Below are 17,086 nucleotides of genomic sequence, written 5' to 3'. Positions count from 1 at the left end.
AATCTCCCCTGACCACCGGTCCAGACCCTGGATGGCCCATCAGTTCCTGCTACCCCTGGGGAACTGGCCTTGGCCTGGAAGAGAAGGGGCATCAGAAAGGAGAGAGTGGGAGGGGGAAGCCCAGGGACTGCAAGGGGGGCTTTTGGGTGGGGTTCCCCAGCAGGCTTGAGGCAGAGCGAGGTGTCCACAGAGTAATGAGCTGTGCAACCAGAGGACTGGGGCCTGACCTTGGTGGCATCAAGATAAAAGAGAGTGGCCTGAAACCTTTCCATTTCTAAACCTGCCTGTTTTCAGGCTGGTTTGGTTTTCCCTACAAAACCTGGTAAATTTCACTTTCAAAAAGCCCCACCTGGTTTTGGCTACACCTGCAGGAACCAAGAGGCTAGAGGTGGGGGGCTGGAGGCTGGGGGAGTCAGATCAAATGCAAAATGCACAAAGGGACCAGAGGCAGGCAGAGCTGGGAGAAGCATCCCACCCCTAGCCCAGGGAATCCCTGCCTCTGTCATTCAAGGTGAGATGCCTGGGCTAGGAACAGCTAAATATGCAAAATCTCAGGTCCCACTCTAGACCATTTTACATCTGCCCCATTTTGTAGGTGGGGAAACCGAGGCACAGGAAGGTTAAGAAACTTGCCTGGACAGTATTAGCGCCGGGAGCTGGACCGACCTGTCTTGTGCGGGCTCTGATCCACCACGTTCTGTGTCACTAGTCCTGCCTGCTTAACCCCCAGTGCTACCCTCAAGTTCACCAGTGCTTCCTCACCACCCCCCAGCATGCACTTGCCGGGAGCCATCCAAGGCCCTCCTCCCATCAACCCCAGGCCCCGTGCTCCACTCACAGCGCAGATGCCAGACGGATCTTCTCAGACACAGGACTGGTCTCCTCCCTCCACCCTGCTGAAGGGTTCCAGTGAAACTATGAATAAAGTCCACAGTGCAGGCAGCGGCCCAGGAGACCCAGCTGGCCTGTTCATCCTCCAGCACCTTCTCCCACCTTCTTCCCATCCCCACTTCTACCCCTACCCTCCCTCCCTCCCTCCAGCATCCTTGCACACGGTCCTGCCTGACCACCCCATTCTCCTTGTCCAGCACCCCCTCCAACTGGTCTTTCGTGCCACTCCCTCAGAGACCCCTCCCTTTTCACCCCACCCCCAAGCCCAGGTCAAGTGTCAGCTGGCCAGAATCAAGGTGTGGGTAGGCGGCATCCTTGCCAGAGGCTGTGGGGGGAGAATCCATTTCCTTGCCATGAAAACTGAGGTCCCACCGCTATGCGGCCCATCAGCGAAGTCCCTTCTTCTGGAAACTGCTATGTTCCCCGGATGGCATTGCTTGGCGTACAGCCCCCCTCCTCCTTCTGCAAAGGCCACGCTGGTGGGGCAGATCCTTCTGACACATCTCCCTCTCCTTCCATATCGTCTCTCCCTGACACAGCCAGGAAAGATTCTGCTTTGAAGGATTTTTGCGAGGACAGTGGACCCCCTGTATAATCCACGCTGATCTCCCCCTCTCACGGTCTATACCCTTAACCACAGGCACGAAGTCCCCTTTGCCAGGTAAGGGGACATATTCATAGATTCCAGGGCTTAGGACATGGATGTTTTAAGGGACCGGTATTGTGCTGACTACAGCCGTGTCCTGTACAGCACTAGAGCTCGGGGCCAAGAGACCACCTAAAATTGAAGTCGTGCTCCTCCCTAACCTTAAACACACCCGCAGGCACACAGTCCACCCCTGGTCTCTGCCCACCGGCCGCATCCCTCCTTGATCTCACGCCCAAGAGCAAGAGACCGGGGGAGCTCCCGCCCAGTTCCCACCCCTGGCTTCCAGGGGGCTGCAGGGGGGTGTGCAAATGGCTCCATGCAGCCGGGCCTGTGTCCGGAGATAATCCCAAAGACAGTCAACCCAGAAACAGCCCCCAAAGAGGGGGTCTGGCACTCGCTGGCAGAATGCCAGGAACAGCGAGACCTTCTCTGAGCTGGCGCTCACCAGAACAGTGGCCATCCTCCCCGCAACACTCCCCGGCAGGATGGAAGAAGACGAGAAGGCGTCTGTGGTGGGCGGAGAAGCACCCCTCCGAAGATGTCCCCATCCGAAACCCCAGAACCGATGATGATATCTCTTTATGTGGCAGGGGGCAACTGAGGTTGCTAACGAGTGACCCTGAAATGGGGAGATGATCCTAGATTATGCAAGTGAGCCAGGGCCGTCAGAAGCGTGACTTGAAAGGGCAGGTGAGTCCAATCAGGGAAAGCTGGGGACGACAGGTTCAGAGATGGAGGAAAGAGCCTGAGCCTCAGGATGCCGTGCCCCCAGCAGCTGGGAGGGCAAGGCAACGCATCTCCCCCCTCGAGTCTCCAGAGATTTGCAGGCTGGCCCACACCTCCAGTCCAGCCCGATGCCATTTTGGATTTAGGAACCCCAGATCAGAAAGATAATCCTCTGTGTTGTTCCGAGCCACTGAATGGGTGGTAATGATGGCCCGGGAGGGAACTCAGCCAGGGCCCCAATCCAGAAGGCCAAGAATAAAGCCACGTCTCCTTCCACTGAGCGTTCCCTAAAGGCCTGCGGTGGAACTGGGAGCTGGGCCCGGCGCTGGGGGCCTCAGGAAAGCCAGTGCCGGACGGTCCCAGCTCACGCACGCGGCTCTGGCGACAGGCCCGCTGGAGACACTATGCACCAACCTGCAGAGCAAAGGACTGAAGGAGAACCTCGGAGACATGATGAGACAAACACAGGGATCGCCGACGCCAAGCAAAATGCCGCGAGCCTCACGCAACGGGGAGAGAACAGGAACGAGCGTGGGGGATTCACGACACCTTCTCGGAGGAGGGGCACTTCCACTTTTTCTCCAAGGAAAGTAAGATCTTGGCAGGAGGGAAGGAAGAGGAGAGCTTCCCTGGCGGAAGGCCCCACAGAGAAGAAGTTCTGAAGAGGGAAAAACAGAGCCGTATGGGAAATCGGTGGTTTACAGGGAGAGACCGTGGGAGCAGAAGGAGAAGAGGCCCAGGACTCGTCATTTCCCACACGGCATGCCACCAGACGCCGGTTCCACCCACCGTCCTCAGGTGACAAGCCAAAAAACCCAACAAACGAAATACGACCAACCCACCAACCCCTGGATTCCATCTGGGAGGTTAACATTTTAAATCTAGGCCTTTACTGTGCTTGCTCGCTCTCCAATTCGCCAAGGAAAAGCTGGGGGCCCGAGAGACAAATTGCTGGTGGTCTTAGGTGGTCACGGAACCCTTTCCTCATGGAACGCCTGTTCCCTGGAAGTAACTTTGGGAAATGTTACCTTTGGCAACGGGGAGCCACTGAAGATTATAGAGCAACGGAGACGAGAGGGGATGGACGGCATGGAGGCAAGTCAGTCAACATTACCAAGGTCTGGCCTTGAGTCCAAATTGTGTGACTGCTAGCTCCTCACTTCTCACCGACGCCCCTCCTGCCCGAGAGAACCCCCGGCCCAGCTGCCTGAGCCAGCCATTCAGATCACGGTCCTCCTGAAAGTTCTGGGGCGGCAGCAAAGACTCAGGCCTCACACTCCGTGAGACCTCGGATGGGAGAAAAATCCACTAGCCCCCGGGCTAGCAGATCCAGCAGCAGCAGCCACTGAGGGACACAGCGGCTGCCACGGAAAACTGAATGGCTTTAAAGGATCGGAGCCCCTCCCCCACCCCTGCCCGGGTACTTTAGCTTTTGTCCATTCTTGGAGGTGTCTTGGATTCGTCCCCATGTCAGCTCACCTGTTAGAAGGGCTGGCTTGTTTCTGGGACCACCTCTGTCATCCCAGCCTGCACAGGGAGGGGAGCCAGGGACCCGGTATGCAGGGCACCCCCTATTCCACCACGAGACTGTGTGGACAGAGAGAACTCAGCCTGTCCCAGTGCAGGAACCGCATCTGGCGGGCGGCTCCTGGAAGCCCAGAGCCCTTGCATGAAAGCCAACGAGGGAGCTTCAAGAGCCCATGCCCACACCCCCTCGCTGACATGCTGTTCCACCGGGCCATTGGCGAGGACATTGGCCCCCTTCTCTCCCCATCCCCCAGCCCCGTGTCAAAAGCTGTCTCCCTCCAGTGCAGGTGGAGGTGAGCATGGGCCCTTTGTGGGCTCCCACTGGCGGGGGCAGATCTCCCCACAAGCGCTAGTCTCTCTCCTCTGGGTCCCTCTTCCCACACCCTTGGGGGCAAGGACCGGTTCACCTTCATCCTGCACCCACAGTACCTAGCATTCAAGAGGAGCTTAATAATGACTTACCTTTCCACAGCACTCCAGCACGTGCCAGACCCAGAGAAGCTGCTCCTTTATGATTTTATGAATGAATGGGAACTTGGAGGAATATCACCAAGGACCCAAGAAGTCAGTGAGTAATTGAATTGGGCCGCATAGAAAAGGTCCCTCCCCACCGGGGAGGCCAATGAGAATGCCAGTGATTTTCAACCCTGGACAGCCAAGATTTTGGAATGAGGCCTCCCTCCCTCCGCCCCAACAGCCCCTGGGGAGGTGGCAGGAGAGAGAGAAGCTGGAGAACTGGTCTTGCCGAGATGCTTTTTTTGACATTCTGTCCCTGAGGTCTGTAGCTCTGGTCCCGCTCAGCCCCTGACCCGTCCTGGCACAATGGGCCAGACCGTCCTCTGCCTCCTCGTCTAGAAAATGGCGGCCGTGACCCCAGACGGGCCCCCCAGGGTCAGCGCATGAGCCCGATGAGGCCACCCCGGCCCAGCCTGGGCTAAACCAACCGTCTGGGCCAATGAACCCTAGTTTCCAGGGCGACCCAGACCCAGATCTCCCTCAGCCCTGTTTTCCTTCCGATGAGGTTCCGGAGGCAAAAGAGGCCTGGAGGAAGGTGCATTTGAGCTGAAGAATGAATCACAATCAACTCAAGAAACAAGTCTAGGTCAGAGATGAGTGGGAGCAGAGTCAGAAACTTACAGTAAACGCTGCCCTTCTTCCAGCATTGACTGATCTCAAGCTGACTAATGTCCCCCCCAACCCCGCTCAAACCCCACTGTGCGCTCCTGGCTGCCCAGGCCACTCTCTGAGGAAGGGGAGGCCCTGAGTGAGACCAGCCCACACCTCCTCCCCCGCGTCACATGGGTCACCCCGCTCTGGGTCCCTTCTGCCTTCTGCCTGGTGCATAGGGTGAAATCCTGCGTCAGCACAGCCCCGGAGTGGCTAGAAAAGTCCCCTTTCCCAGACAAGCCGGCAAGGAGATGCCTTCCTGCTGGTGCCTAAAACCCACTCTTAGCACTCAGCTCTGTGGGGTCACTAGCCCAGCTCTGGAAAGCCCTGAGGGAAGAGAGACACATAGAGCTTATGAGTCACCCCAGGAAAGCCTCGTTCAGCAGAACCGAGCCCAGCAGGAGCCTCAGAGCCTACATCTGGCCTGAGGGAAAGGGAGCTGGGACAGGGGGGCATGAGTGCCAGAGGGAGCTTTGTGGTAGCTTTAGCCCTGGGAGAGGATGACAGGAATTTGAAGTCTGCAGAGGTCACAGAATGACCCTGGGCCTCCCTCCCCTGCCACCACCCACCCACCGACCCCAAGGTGACTGGATGAGAAAGAAGGAGGCGAGCGGGAGGCATGAGGGCAAAGAATTCTGAGGATTCCCATCAGAGTGACCCCAGGTCCCTTCACCAAAACCACTCTTGGGGAGACTGTAGCGCGAGGCATCAGAGGCCAAATCTCTCTGATTTGGTGACACACAAGGTGACACACAGCAGGGAGTCATTCTGGCCTCAGGCGTCCACCACAAAATGATGGAGTCTCCAAGCAGACGCTGAGAAAAAAGAATTTAAAATTCAACCCTTGACCTGGAATTTTTTTTTGCCTCTTATGACGAATTTTCCCAAAACTTCGCTGGAATCCCAGAGGCGGAAGAAGCCTTGGGGAGTCGGAGGACGGCGAGACTGGGCAGGCAGTCCCCATCCCCCACAGGCAGCCCGATTCCTGCCTCGAAATGCCCCAGCCTGAGCCCATGAGAGATGCAAATTAAGACAACAAGGATATGGCCCTTTTCACCGGTCACATTGACAAAAATAAAAACTCTGATAAGATCAAAAGTCGGTTAGGATGTGGGCAAGTCACTTGGCTCAGGCACTGCTTGGGGAGCGGGGAAGGAAGGGGGATTGTCCAGCCACCCTGGAAGCCCATTTGGTGGCATCTTATCACCTGTGTGCATTTTCGTCCTGCAACCTCTGCCTTCTCCCCTCAGCTTCTTCCCTGGGGAAAGAAGCGTACACATTCCTACACATTCCCAAAGGCATCCCTGCGACACGGTCCATTACAATTCCAAACAAACAAACAAACCAAACGGCGGTAGGAAACTTACCACCCACCCATCAGGGACCTAAATAAAGAAAACCATGGAACCCCCATTTGGTAGAATACTATGTAGCATTTTCCAAGATAAACATGGGGAAAAGAGAAATAAAGAGAAGCGGGGGATCGCCAAGACAGTATTTCTAAAACATGCTGCCGATGTAGAAGCCAAATGAGGAACCGCACGTTCTATATCATATGTGGAAAACCCTACCTACCTCTCTACAACTAATAAACAACTAATAAAACATGGGCATACGCTTATGAAGTGTGCTTGTCCCCCTTTTCCACCTATACTCTTCCTCCCCCTGCCTGGAGCCCATTCCCCTTCCCTCCTCGCCCCTGCCCGGAGGATGGGATGAACAGGGCTGACCTCCACAATAGGGCTGCCCTTTCTGTAGGACTAAAGAGGACGGACCGGCCCTCCCCGCAACAGACCACTGTTGTTCCCGCCTTTTGCGCTCGCTCATACCCTGCCCCGCAGGTGTCTCACGGACACTTTGTATTCCACCAGGGAATTACGGCCAGCCACAGGCCTCTCTCCTCTTCAGACCCTGTGCTCAGTGCCCTTGGTAGAGTAGACCTTGACCGGTCAATCCGAGCTCTGCTCCCACCCCATGCCTAGCTCGGTGCTGGCCACGGGGGAAGGGCTCCGTTTTCCCAGAGCAGTCCCCAGATTCGGTTCTGGGGTTTTCCTCCAGCAGACGTCAACCCCATCGCTGACCTTTTTCCAGGGGCGGCCACCTACCACGTGCTCCAGGGCCCGGGATCCACGCATTGGTCAGACAGGGGTAAGGGCAAAAGTACGAATCTGGCCCGTCTAGCACCCTCATTCCCTCGTCTCACCCACACTCAACTTCCCCTCGCCAACCGTTTTAGGGACCAGGGGCCGGTAGCAAGGAGAGCCCCAGCACCAACCTCTTCTGGCCACCGAGGCCCCACCTGGGCTGCCCAGGACCCCCACCGGCGAGGAGCCTACCTCCAGCAGGCAGCCCCCTCCCCGTCGCTCAATTATTGCTGATTGAATGAATAATTGCGGCATTCTGCCAGGGCGGGGGAAGACAGGCCCCCAGCAGCTGCCAGTCAGCCAACCTCCCACCTGTGAATCCTTGCAGGTTCCTCTCCCCCTGTTTGTCACCTGTGCCCCCCTCACCCCAGCTGGGCGGTAACGAGGTGCAGAGACTCCCCGACTTCCGCTGTCACTGCCAGGGGCGCAGGGCAGCAGTAGCAAGGAGGGGGCTCTGGACCACGGGCGCCTCCCAGGCGCCTGCTGCCCTCTTACCTGCGGGAAGGCTCCCAGCACCCCCAGGAGTAGCAGTCCCAGCATGGTGTGGAGGGGGCACATCCCGGGGGCTGGAAGGCTGAGCTGGCTGGGGAGACGTGCCCACCCAGGCGGCCTGGGAAGCGCGCTGCGCCCACGTGCCGGCCAGAGCCGGAGCAACACCTGGGTGAACCTCGGGCGCCAGCAGACTTCCCCAACGCACCTCCCCAGCGCCGGCCGCAGCTGTGAAGTCACTTCAAAAGTGGGCTGCTCTTTCTTTGAGGGCTCTGCCTTAACTCTTCCCTTCCCCCACCATCCAGAGGTACACTGGCACCCAGAGCGGTTTCCAAGAACGCAAAAAAAAAAAAAAAAAAAAAGCGCGGACAAACACGTGCAGAGATGACTCAGGACAAGCCACACTCCCCTCCTGCTCTTTGAAAGACCTGTCCTGATTGGCCAGAAGCCGTCCTCCCAGCTCCAGGGAGTTTGCTGCCTGGCCCCGGGGCACTGAGGGCCCGGAAAGGCAGCTCCCCTCTCCCCCCGCCCCCCAAGACCCTACCCACCACCCCTTGCCCCTGGAGGTGGGGGTGCACTCAGGAGATTGGGAGGCTCCAGGCACAATGGTCCCACCCCACCCCCACCCCAAGATAGGGCTAGACCTGAGTAGATTCTGACATGGGTCAACCCAGACCTTCTCTCTCGCCCTGGGGATTCTTTTAGAAGGGACAGCTGAAGTCAGGGGACTGCAGAAGAAGCCAACACCCCTGAATAAATATTTGCTAGAAAATGAATCAGTAGATAGATGACAGGTGTGTGGGTGGGTGAGGGAACAGATCACTATGGAGATGGGTGGACAGGTGGAGGGATGGGCGGATGGATGGGTGTGTGGGTGGATGGCTGGGCAGGTGCGTGGATGGGTGGACAGGCGGATGGACTGACTATTGAAGGAACTGTTGGACAGAGTATAGAGCATTTTGTTGTCAATCCACAAATATTTCCCTGCCCTCTGAGAGTTTTCTGCCTAGAGGAAGAGCCTGGAACTCCTACCTAAAAGAAATAAACCATACAATTCTTCAAGTTAAATTCTCATTTGCAGGGGAATAATTTTCCCTTCCAGCGCTTCTCCACCCCACGGGTTCTCTATTGCTTTCTTTCTACCTTCCAAGCATACATACGGAACATCCAACAGCCGGGCTGCAGGTCACCGGCTCATTTGCTTGTGTTGTATTTTTTTTTCAGACCTGGAGGCAGAGACATAGGCAGCCAGTTCTAGGTGCTCTGATTTAAAATGGCCAGTTGTTTTCCCTGAGCCCAGAACGGCCCAGTGGCCCTCAGGATTCTACACCTCGGTCTGTCCCTGCAAGATGTCCCCCATCTTCCAGAAACGCCTTCATCTCCTTGGTCCTACTGAAGAGGAAAATTACCTAGAGCAGGCCCAGACCAGGAGGCTCCAGAAGATGGAAAGTTACCAAGAATAAACTAGAGATAACCAGAAGCCCTACTGGAAGTAAGAGATAACCAGCCACTTCCCCTTCCATAAACAGGCTCCCTGCATTGCTGGTCCCACCTAATGCAGCCCTGGTCGCCCAGTTTAAACCCACTTACCAGCAGTCCGCATACCCCTTGGAACGTAACTGCTGGCAGTCCCCTGTAAAAGCTCCATAACCCCACTGCCCGGGCCCAGAACTTAGAGCACGAGCTCATCCGGGTCCACCGGCGTAAAATAAATCCGAGTTCTCCTGTTTCTCCGAGTGTCCCTTGGTGTCTCGCAGGTCTGATTATTTTTCCACAACATTGCCGGCAGTCTCCTACTAGAACATTCCGTAACTGCCCTTCCCACCCCACCCGACTTTCCTCAAGCTCCTGGATTCTACTTGGAAAAATTTCCTGTAACTGTGCATCCTTCCAGAAGACCCTCTTCCGGGCTCTGCCCTGGGGGAGTGTGCCCTGGCATGTTTGAGCTGAGACTATGTCAAACAATTACGTGAGTGTTCATGGAGGTGACCACCCATGACTGTTCACGAGCGAGGCAGGGTCAGGAGCAGCCCAGGACACCTGCTTCCCTGTTCAGGGCTTTCTGCTATAGAAAAGCCGGTTCTCTGAATAAATAAATTCTAGTGAACCCCCTATGCATAACCAAACACCACCACCAACACGGCCGACCCAGGGGAAATACACATGCATGTCATTACAAGGTTTAAAAAATTCCACCTTTCTAGCAAGAGATGCAAATGAATGCAACCTTCATACCTTCTTAGACTTCTTAAATCATCAGGGTTTTTTGTGTTTGTGTGTGCATGTTGTGTGTGTTTGGTCTTCTTTATTAAAAACAACCTCGGTAAAATCCAACCCCAAAATGGTGGCGAAATGGGAGTATGCATTCATACTCTGCTGGGAAGTGTTACAACCTTTTTCAGAAAGCAATATGGCGATTTTTAGCAAAAGCCCCCTACAAAACACACACACACACACACACACACACACACACACAAACACTGTTTACAACTTGGGCTCTGTAATTTCGCCCTAACAAAGAAAAAAGAATGAAGGTAATGGTTGAACTGGAAAAAGAAAAAGGGAAACCATACACGCAGCGATGTTTCCTAAAACATTATTTATAAATGTTGGAAATACCCCAAGAATGACAGCAACAGGGGCGAAGCGGACTGTGGTACATTTGTTTACTGGAATACGACACATCCATGAACAGCGATCCGAACAGCGATGCTCTAGCAACCTGTCTCTCCCCCCACTACCCCCGTGTTGCCCTCCTGGGCTTCAGGGACCTTTCAGCTGCCCCTCCCCCCCGCACAGAACCTTTGTAGAGGTGCAGTGGCGGCGGGGGGGGTGTTCGCCATGAAAAATCAGATCATTTCTAAAGATGTACTGACATAAATAAATAAATAAATAGATCAGATTATTTACTTAATAGCAATAACAGTACTGCCTTTTATTGGACACAGAGAGAGAGAGCACAAGTAGGCAGAGAGAGAGGGGGGAAGCAGGCTCCCCGCTGAGCAGAGAGTCTGACGTGGGGCTCGATCCCAGGACTCCAAGATCATGACCTGAGCCGAAGGCAGAGGCTCAACACACTGAGCCACCCAGGCGCCCCAACAATAGCTGTCTTTGAGTGTTTACTTTGTGCTAAGATTTTTTAGGCGTCGGCTCCTTGACTCCTCTGGGAAAGCCCATGAGGAAGATTCTCTTTTGTGTCCATGGTGCAGGTGAGGGACCAAGGCCCAGCACAGCGAACCCACTGGGCCAGCGCTCATCAAAGCCAGTGGTGTTCGAGACCCTGCGTCTCCTGGCTCAGTCCTATGGCTCTAGCTTCCCATTCCCCTTCTCCCACTATCCTCTGCTCCAGCCACGCGTGCCATCCGTTCCCCGCCTCTTTCACACCTCTACCCATCCCAGTCCTCCGGGAACACACTTCCATTCCTGTTCACTTTCAGAGCCTGCTCCAAGGTCATCTCCTCGCTGTCAGTTTCCCGGAGCTGTCCGTTCCCCTCCCCCAGCCATCTTCCCAGGCAGAATGGCGGTTTCTGTCGTTTTTTTGGTACCTCAATTCTAGAACTGGTCTTTACTGCGTCATGACTGTAATGACTGGTTTGTGTATCCCTCTGTCGCAGGAAACCGTGTGCTTCTGGAGGACCAGGATGCCTTGTGAGCCCGAGACGGTGCCTGGCACAGGGCTGCAGGCCCACAGTTGGCCTGCAGAGAGAAGGGCACTCTTGGTGGCCAGAGACAGGGTTGGAGACCTTGGGAGGTCCAGCCTCTCTTGGAGAAATTGCAGCTGCCTAGGAAAGTGGTGGCTGGTGAGACTCCAGCAAGCAGGTGCTGGATAGAGCCCACTGGGCACCTCCTGTGGGTTCCAGGTGGCGGGCGAACCCCCTAACAAGCGTGAAAGTGCTTTGAAGAACAGGAGGGGAAGTCCCCGGGCCCCATACACGGTGCGGCAAGCGGCCGGCCCTGCTATGGGATCACAGGGGCCGTGCCTGCCAGAGCGAGCTGTGGAAGCCAGTCCCCGGGCCTGCAGAAGGCAGGAAGGTGAGCGGCACCTGCCCACACCGTCTGATCTCAGAGGAAGAGGGCAGAAGGCGGGCATGGCAGGAAGCCCTCCGAAGGAAACAGGGAGCCTGTCACCAAAGAGATGCTGAGTAAGACACGAGGTTCCGACTTGGCTCAGGAAATCCAGGGACTTCCCCGACAGCTGGGAACACTAGTCCCAAATAGCCCCCAAATACCCTCCCAGATAAAGGGATTCTTTCTGCCACAGGCAGCAGCAGGCGGTGAGGAAGCTGGAACTCGGAAGAGGAGAGCCTGGACCCTTCTGCTCTGGTTAGCCCAGCTCCTTTTCTGAGTATGTCTCTTGGGAGCCTTGATGGAAGTAGGAGTCTCCATCAGGGGGCTTCTCTGGAGGGATCTACGAGTCGGGCTGCCTCCAACTCAAACACCCCAGAGGTCTCCTCAGCTCAAGGCTGGATCCTGGTCACTCAGCTCTGGCTTCTCAGGGGGTGGTGAGTAGTGGCGACTGAGGGCTGGAGGCAGGGAGTTCACTCCTTAAAGTTGGGAAGGAACAAACATTAGGGGTTTCCCAGCTGCCTGGATAAGCTCCAGCACTGCACAGCCCCCAAGGAGGTTACCCAGGCCCTTGGCCAGACATTTAATCCTGGCAAGAAGATTTCAAGTCAGTATTGCTGTCCCCATTTCACAGATGCACAAACTGAGGCTCAGAGTAGTTAAGTAACTTGCCTGAGGTCACACAGCTAGAGTGTGGCAGAGCTGGGATTTGGCTCCAGTCCTGCCTGACCTTCGGGGCTCAGCTGCCTTCTCTTCTCCCTCTGGGCCCCTGTCACCCTTGCTTTCGCAGGAGAAAGAGCACTGGTAAAGGAGTCCTGGTCCAGCCATGTCACAAGGCATTTCTTTTCTCCGAGCGTTATTAGTTCTCTGTTGCTGTGTATCTCAAAACTTAGCAGCTTAAAACAACAAACATTACATCGCTCTGTTTCTGTGGGTCAGCAGCTCAGGAGGGTGATTCTGGCTTAGAGTCTCTCATGACGTTGCCATCAGGATGTCCCCTGGGGTCTCAGGCTTCTGAAGGCTTGGCTGGAACTGGATGCCCTGCTCCCAGCGTCAGCCATTCCCATGACTGTAGGCAGGAGACGTCCAAGTCACGGTGACCCAAGCACGCGACAGGGAAGCCAGCTTCCTCCGGAGCAAGTGATCCCGTAGAAAAAGATGGAAGCCACAGGGTCTTATGATCTAGTCTCAGAAGTCATGTTTCGTCACTCCCACACTAGGCTGTCGCTTACAGAAGCTGGCTCTCCCAGCGTGGGCGGGGACTGCACAGGTGAATGAGTACCCAGAGGTGGTCCTGGTCCAGGGGCGGCAGGATTCCTTCTCCACCGGGCGTGGATTTGGAAACTGCTGGGCAGCCTTCCGAGACCTGTGATGAGCCCAGAATTAAATAGTGGACGTAGAAATCTCTGAATTGCAAGCAGAGAAATGTGCCCTTTGCCCCACTGGGGACCCAGGCGCCTGCTCTGGCCCCAGACCTCTCCTTTGGGGACCGCAGATGAAACGCTCATAGTCTGGTGTTCCCCTTGCCCAGGGGTGAGTTTACCGTGGCATTCACCATTCCAGCCCGGAGTGACTCACACAGGGGTTTCGGGCTCCATGGCTGGTCCACAGGGGAGAGCTCTGGGGAGTTGGAGATGCCCCCGGCCCTCCAGGGACCCCAGAGGGGCGACCATCCCCTGCACCTCGGCACAGGCGAGCAGCCTGCTGGTCACCCTGCTGTGGGGCCCTTCCCCAGGCCTCAGCACCCAGGTCCAGGCTCAGTCTTGGCTCCAGCCTGAGAGGCGGCAGCTCGAGGGGTGGGAAGACTAGATGGAGAGTAGGGAGCCCGGGTTCCGGGTCTGCATCTAGCCACACGATTATCCCCTTCCAGGCCTCAGTGCCTTCATCTGTGAAATGGGCTGGGATTTGACCGTCTGCTTTAAGTCCTGTTGGTCCAAGGCTCCAGGGAGAGTGAAGCAGAGGAGGGCTGGATCTTATCCGGGCCTGGGGGCTCCTGCAGGACATGTCCGGCTCTGCTGGAGATGCTAGAACCCGACAGCAGACAGCCTGGGTCAATTTCTATCTCTGCCACTTACTAGCTGTGTGGATCTGGGAAAGTCACTCACCCTCTCTGAGCCTCATCTTTTTCATGCAAAATACGAACAGTGATCTCAACTGCCCAGGGTAAAAGGTGAATGTGACTAACACCATGGGGAGGCCCTGCTCTCCTGACCGCAGGAGGTGGTTTTAACCCTTGTGAGATCCTGGGCCTGGGAGCAGGGCAAGGGCTCCCACAGTTCCTTCTAGTTTCCAATATTTCCTTCCACCTTCCAGAGGGACAAAGCTAAGACCAGAGAGGGAAAGAGACTTGGCCAAGGCCCAGCCTGTGGCGGGGATGACTCCGTGGGCCTCGGCTCCCGGTCGCAGAGTCCCTGTCTCCCCCAGACCTTCCTGCTCAGTAGGGCCGTTGTGAATGGGGGTGAGTCATTTCAACTCTCAGGAAACCAAGCCCAGTCCAATATTAATCACGGAATCAGAGGCTTTGGGTACAAGAAAGAAACAAGCAACTGATGGTGAGAGCAGCTCAGGTGAGGAGAGTGTGTCCCCTCGGGCGTGTCCCCGCAGTGAGGCCCCAGATCCTGGGTTCCTGGAAAGGAGAGCCTGGGGGCGGCCGCTCAGGAAAGAGGGGACCTCTCCTCACAGGGCCCTTCCTATCCCAATGAGCCAGGCTTCCCTCCAGGAAGTGCTGCCCCCACCCTGCGGATGGAAAAATCAAGGCCAGGGGTCTGCTGGCTTCCTAGGAGAAAAGAACCACCCCCTACACACCCAGGACAGGGATTTGGCCCCCCATGTTCAGAGCCTGGCATGACATGGACATCCGGTTTTTTAAAAATGCAGAATTAATGAATCAAAAGTGCTTTCAAGGTACCTGGTACTGTACCCCTGGAAAGTGATGTTTGTTTTTTTTTTTTTTTTAAGGATGATTTTTTTAAATCCATGAGAAATCGGATGCTTGGAGAGATAACCTGCCCAAGACACCTAGTTACTGAGGCTTTGTATTTGTTTTTATTTTTTGACAGAGAGAGAGACACAGCGAGATAGGGAACACAAGCAGGGGGAGTGGAGAGGGAGAAGCATGCTTCCCACTGAGCAGGGAGCCCGATGCGGGGCTCGATTCCAGGACCCCGGGATCATGACCCGAGCCGAAGGCAGATGTTTAACAACTGAGCCACCCAGGCACCCCCAGTTACTGAGTTTTGAGAGCCATGATTCAAACCCAAGTCTGTGACTCTAGAGTAAGCCTCTCCCCTCTCCAGGGTGGTGGCTGCACCCCCAGCCGTGATGTCCTAAAGTCCCAGGGGTAGCCCACACTTCTTGGCTATCCTGGAACCTGCTCTCAAGCTCCTGGAGAGTCTGTTCTAAAGGAATTTGCTCTATGAGGACTGGCTTAGTGTTTATGTCTACTCCCCTTCCTCCCCACATGAGCTGGGTCTGTGGCAGTCTAGCCGGGCGGAGCCTCCCAAGGACCAACCCTGGAGGGTGTGAAGGGGTCAGAGGCACCCGGGGCTCAAATCATGACTTACAACCTAAACATTCAAGAAGCCAGCTTCACTTTCTGAAGGCTGAGAATTTGGACACTGAGGAGTGATTGATTAAGGCTCCGTCCGTGGGCCTGCCCCTTAGCCTGAAAGTCCACCATTAGTCATTCCCTTGGGTGGAGGTATCGAAGGCCCCAATTAAAATGTAAATCATTTCTGGGGGAAACCACTTACTAAGTCATTAGCGGGTATCAAGACCCACATGGCTGATTTCTCAGAAGAGCTTTGGTGGGGCCAGGACCAGAGGGTCTGATGGCCAAGTATTAAGTAGCTGTCCACTCACCATTCAAGAGGGTGTCAAGGAAGCACTTAGATTCAGAACCAAGCTTCTCTCCTAGGCCAGAAAGACCCCCCAGGTGGGGCTCCTGGCCCTCACCACCACCACCTTATCCCCTAACATATTCCTCACTGGCCTCCTTTCTGCTCCTGGGGCCACCAAGCTTGACCCTGTCACAGGGCCTTTGCACATGCTAATTCCTCTGTCTGAAATGCTATTCCCCAACTTCTCAAAACACTGGCCCTCCAAGGAAACTCGTGAGGTGATGGATATGTTCATCACCTTGGTTGTGCTTGTAGAGGTGTACATGTATGCAGAAACACCAAACCGTGCCCTTTAAATCGGTAAAGTATATATGTCAATGACACCTCAATAAAGCTATTTAAAAAATAAAATGTTTTATTAAGGTAAACTTTACATCCGTGAGGCTTGAACTTAAGACCTTGAGATCAAGGGTTACATGCTCCATTGACTGAGTCAGCCCAGCAGCACTAAAAAAATAAATTTTTAAAATGCTGCCCTTCGGGGCGCCTGGGTGGCTCAGTGGGTTAAAGCCTCCGCCTTCGGCTCAGGTCATGATCCCAGGGTCCTGGGATCGAGCCCCGCATCGGGCTCTCTGCTCAGCAGGGAGCCTGCTTCCTCCTCTCTCTCTGCCTGCCTCTCTGCCTGCTTGTGATCTCTGTCTGTCAAATGAATAAATAAAATCTTTAAAAAAATAAAAATAAAAATAAAATGCTGCCCTTCACATCCTTCAGGTCTTGGCTTAGAGGAAATGGCCTCAAAGAGACCTTCCCCCACCCCCAAGCTGCTGGCACCAGTATCTGTCACCTCACCCTGTTTGCTCCTTTCAAGGAAAGCCTCACACCCTCATCTGAAACTGTTGGCTGGAAGCCTGACTTTCCTGCTAGGGTGGGAGCTCGTGGGAGCAGGGATGGCCTGTCTTGTCCACTGATAGGAATGGGCTTGGCTTAATGCACATTTTTTGGATTTTTTTTGCATGGCCCTGCATCCTGGGGATCTCTCCTGGGATGCAGTGTAGAGGCTGAGACAAGTAGGCTCAGAAAGTAAAACCTGGAACAGGGTGTGGGCACCATGGTCATGCTGTCATCACAGCCTGCCAGTGTGGGGTTGGGGGACAGGCCAGGCCACAGTCCTAGCCAGGAAGGACCCTGTTCCTGGCAGGAGCTGCCCATCAGCGTGTGGAGTTCATTCAGAAAATCCCTCTGGCCTTTGACTCCCCTGAGTCCCTCCACAACACTGAGGAAGGGGCAGGCCCACACCCAGGATATTCTCTCCCTCCACATCGGAGCCAAGAGGTCTTAAAGCCTGGTTGGGCCTGGAGCTGAACAGGCACGCTATTCTTGAGATCTTGGGAAACTGAGGCCCAGCCCCAACTCTGGCCTTGGCTGCGTTTGGAGACTGGGACCCTGTTCTGGGCTGAGAAAAACCCCACAGTTGTCATCCACAATCCTCAGTCACTCCCTCTTACCTTGTTGCTGGTTTGCATAAGAAAGTGGCCCCACATGTGAGTGCTGAGAAAGATTTGGAGAGTGAGTCGCTTCCCACCCGCTCT

General features: G+C 55.3%; 1 protein-coding gene across 1 annotated transcript in view; it reads right to left on the bottom strand.

Moving 5' to 3' along the window:
- The window catches only part of TNFRSF8 (TNF receptor superfamily member 8), a 61,789-nt gene extending 54,085 nt beyond the window's left edge, over positions 1-7,704 (bottom strand). The window contains 1 exon segment of the mRNA XM_032863441.1: positions 7,600-7,704. Within this exon segment, the coding sequence (XP_032719332.1) occupies positions 7,600-7,662 (63 nt within the window). The 5' untranslated portion in view covers positions 7,663-7,704.
- Positions 7,705-17,086: the final 9,382 nt, after the last annotated feature.

The sequence above is a fragment of the Lontra canadensis genome, unplaced genomic scaffold (assembly GCF_010015895.1).
Source record: "Lontra canadensis isolate GAN:19392208 unplaced genomic scaffold, GSC_riverotter_1.0 scaffold25, whole genome shotgun sequence".
In the NCBI taxonomy this organism is placed as follows: domain Eukaryota; kingdom Metazoa; phylum Chordata; class Mammalia; order Carnivora; family Mustelidae; genus Lontra; species Lontra canadensis.
This window is presented reverse-complemented; position numbering and strand designations above follow the sequence as displayed.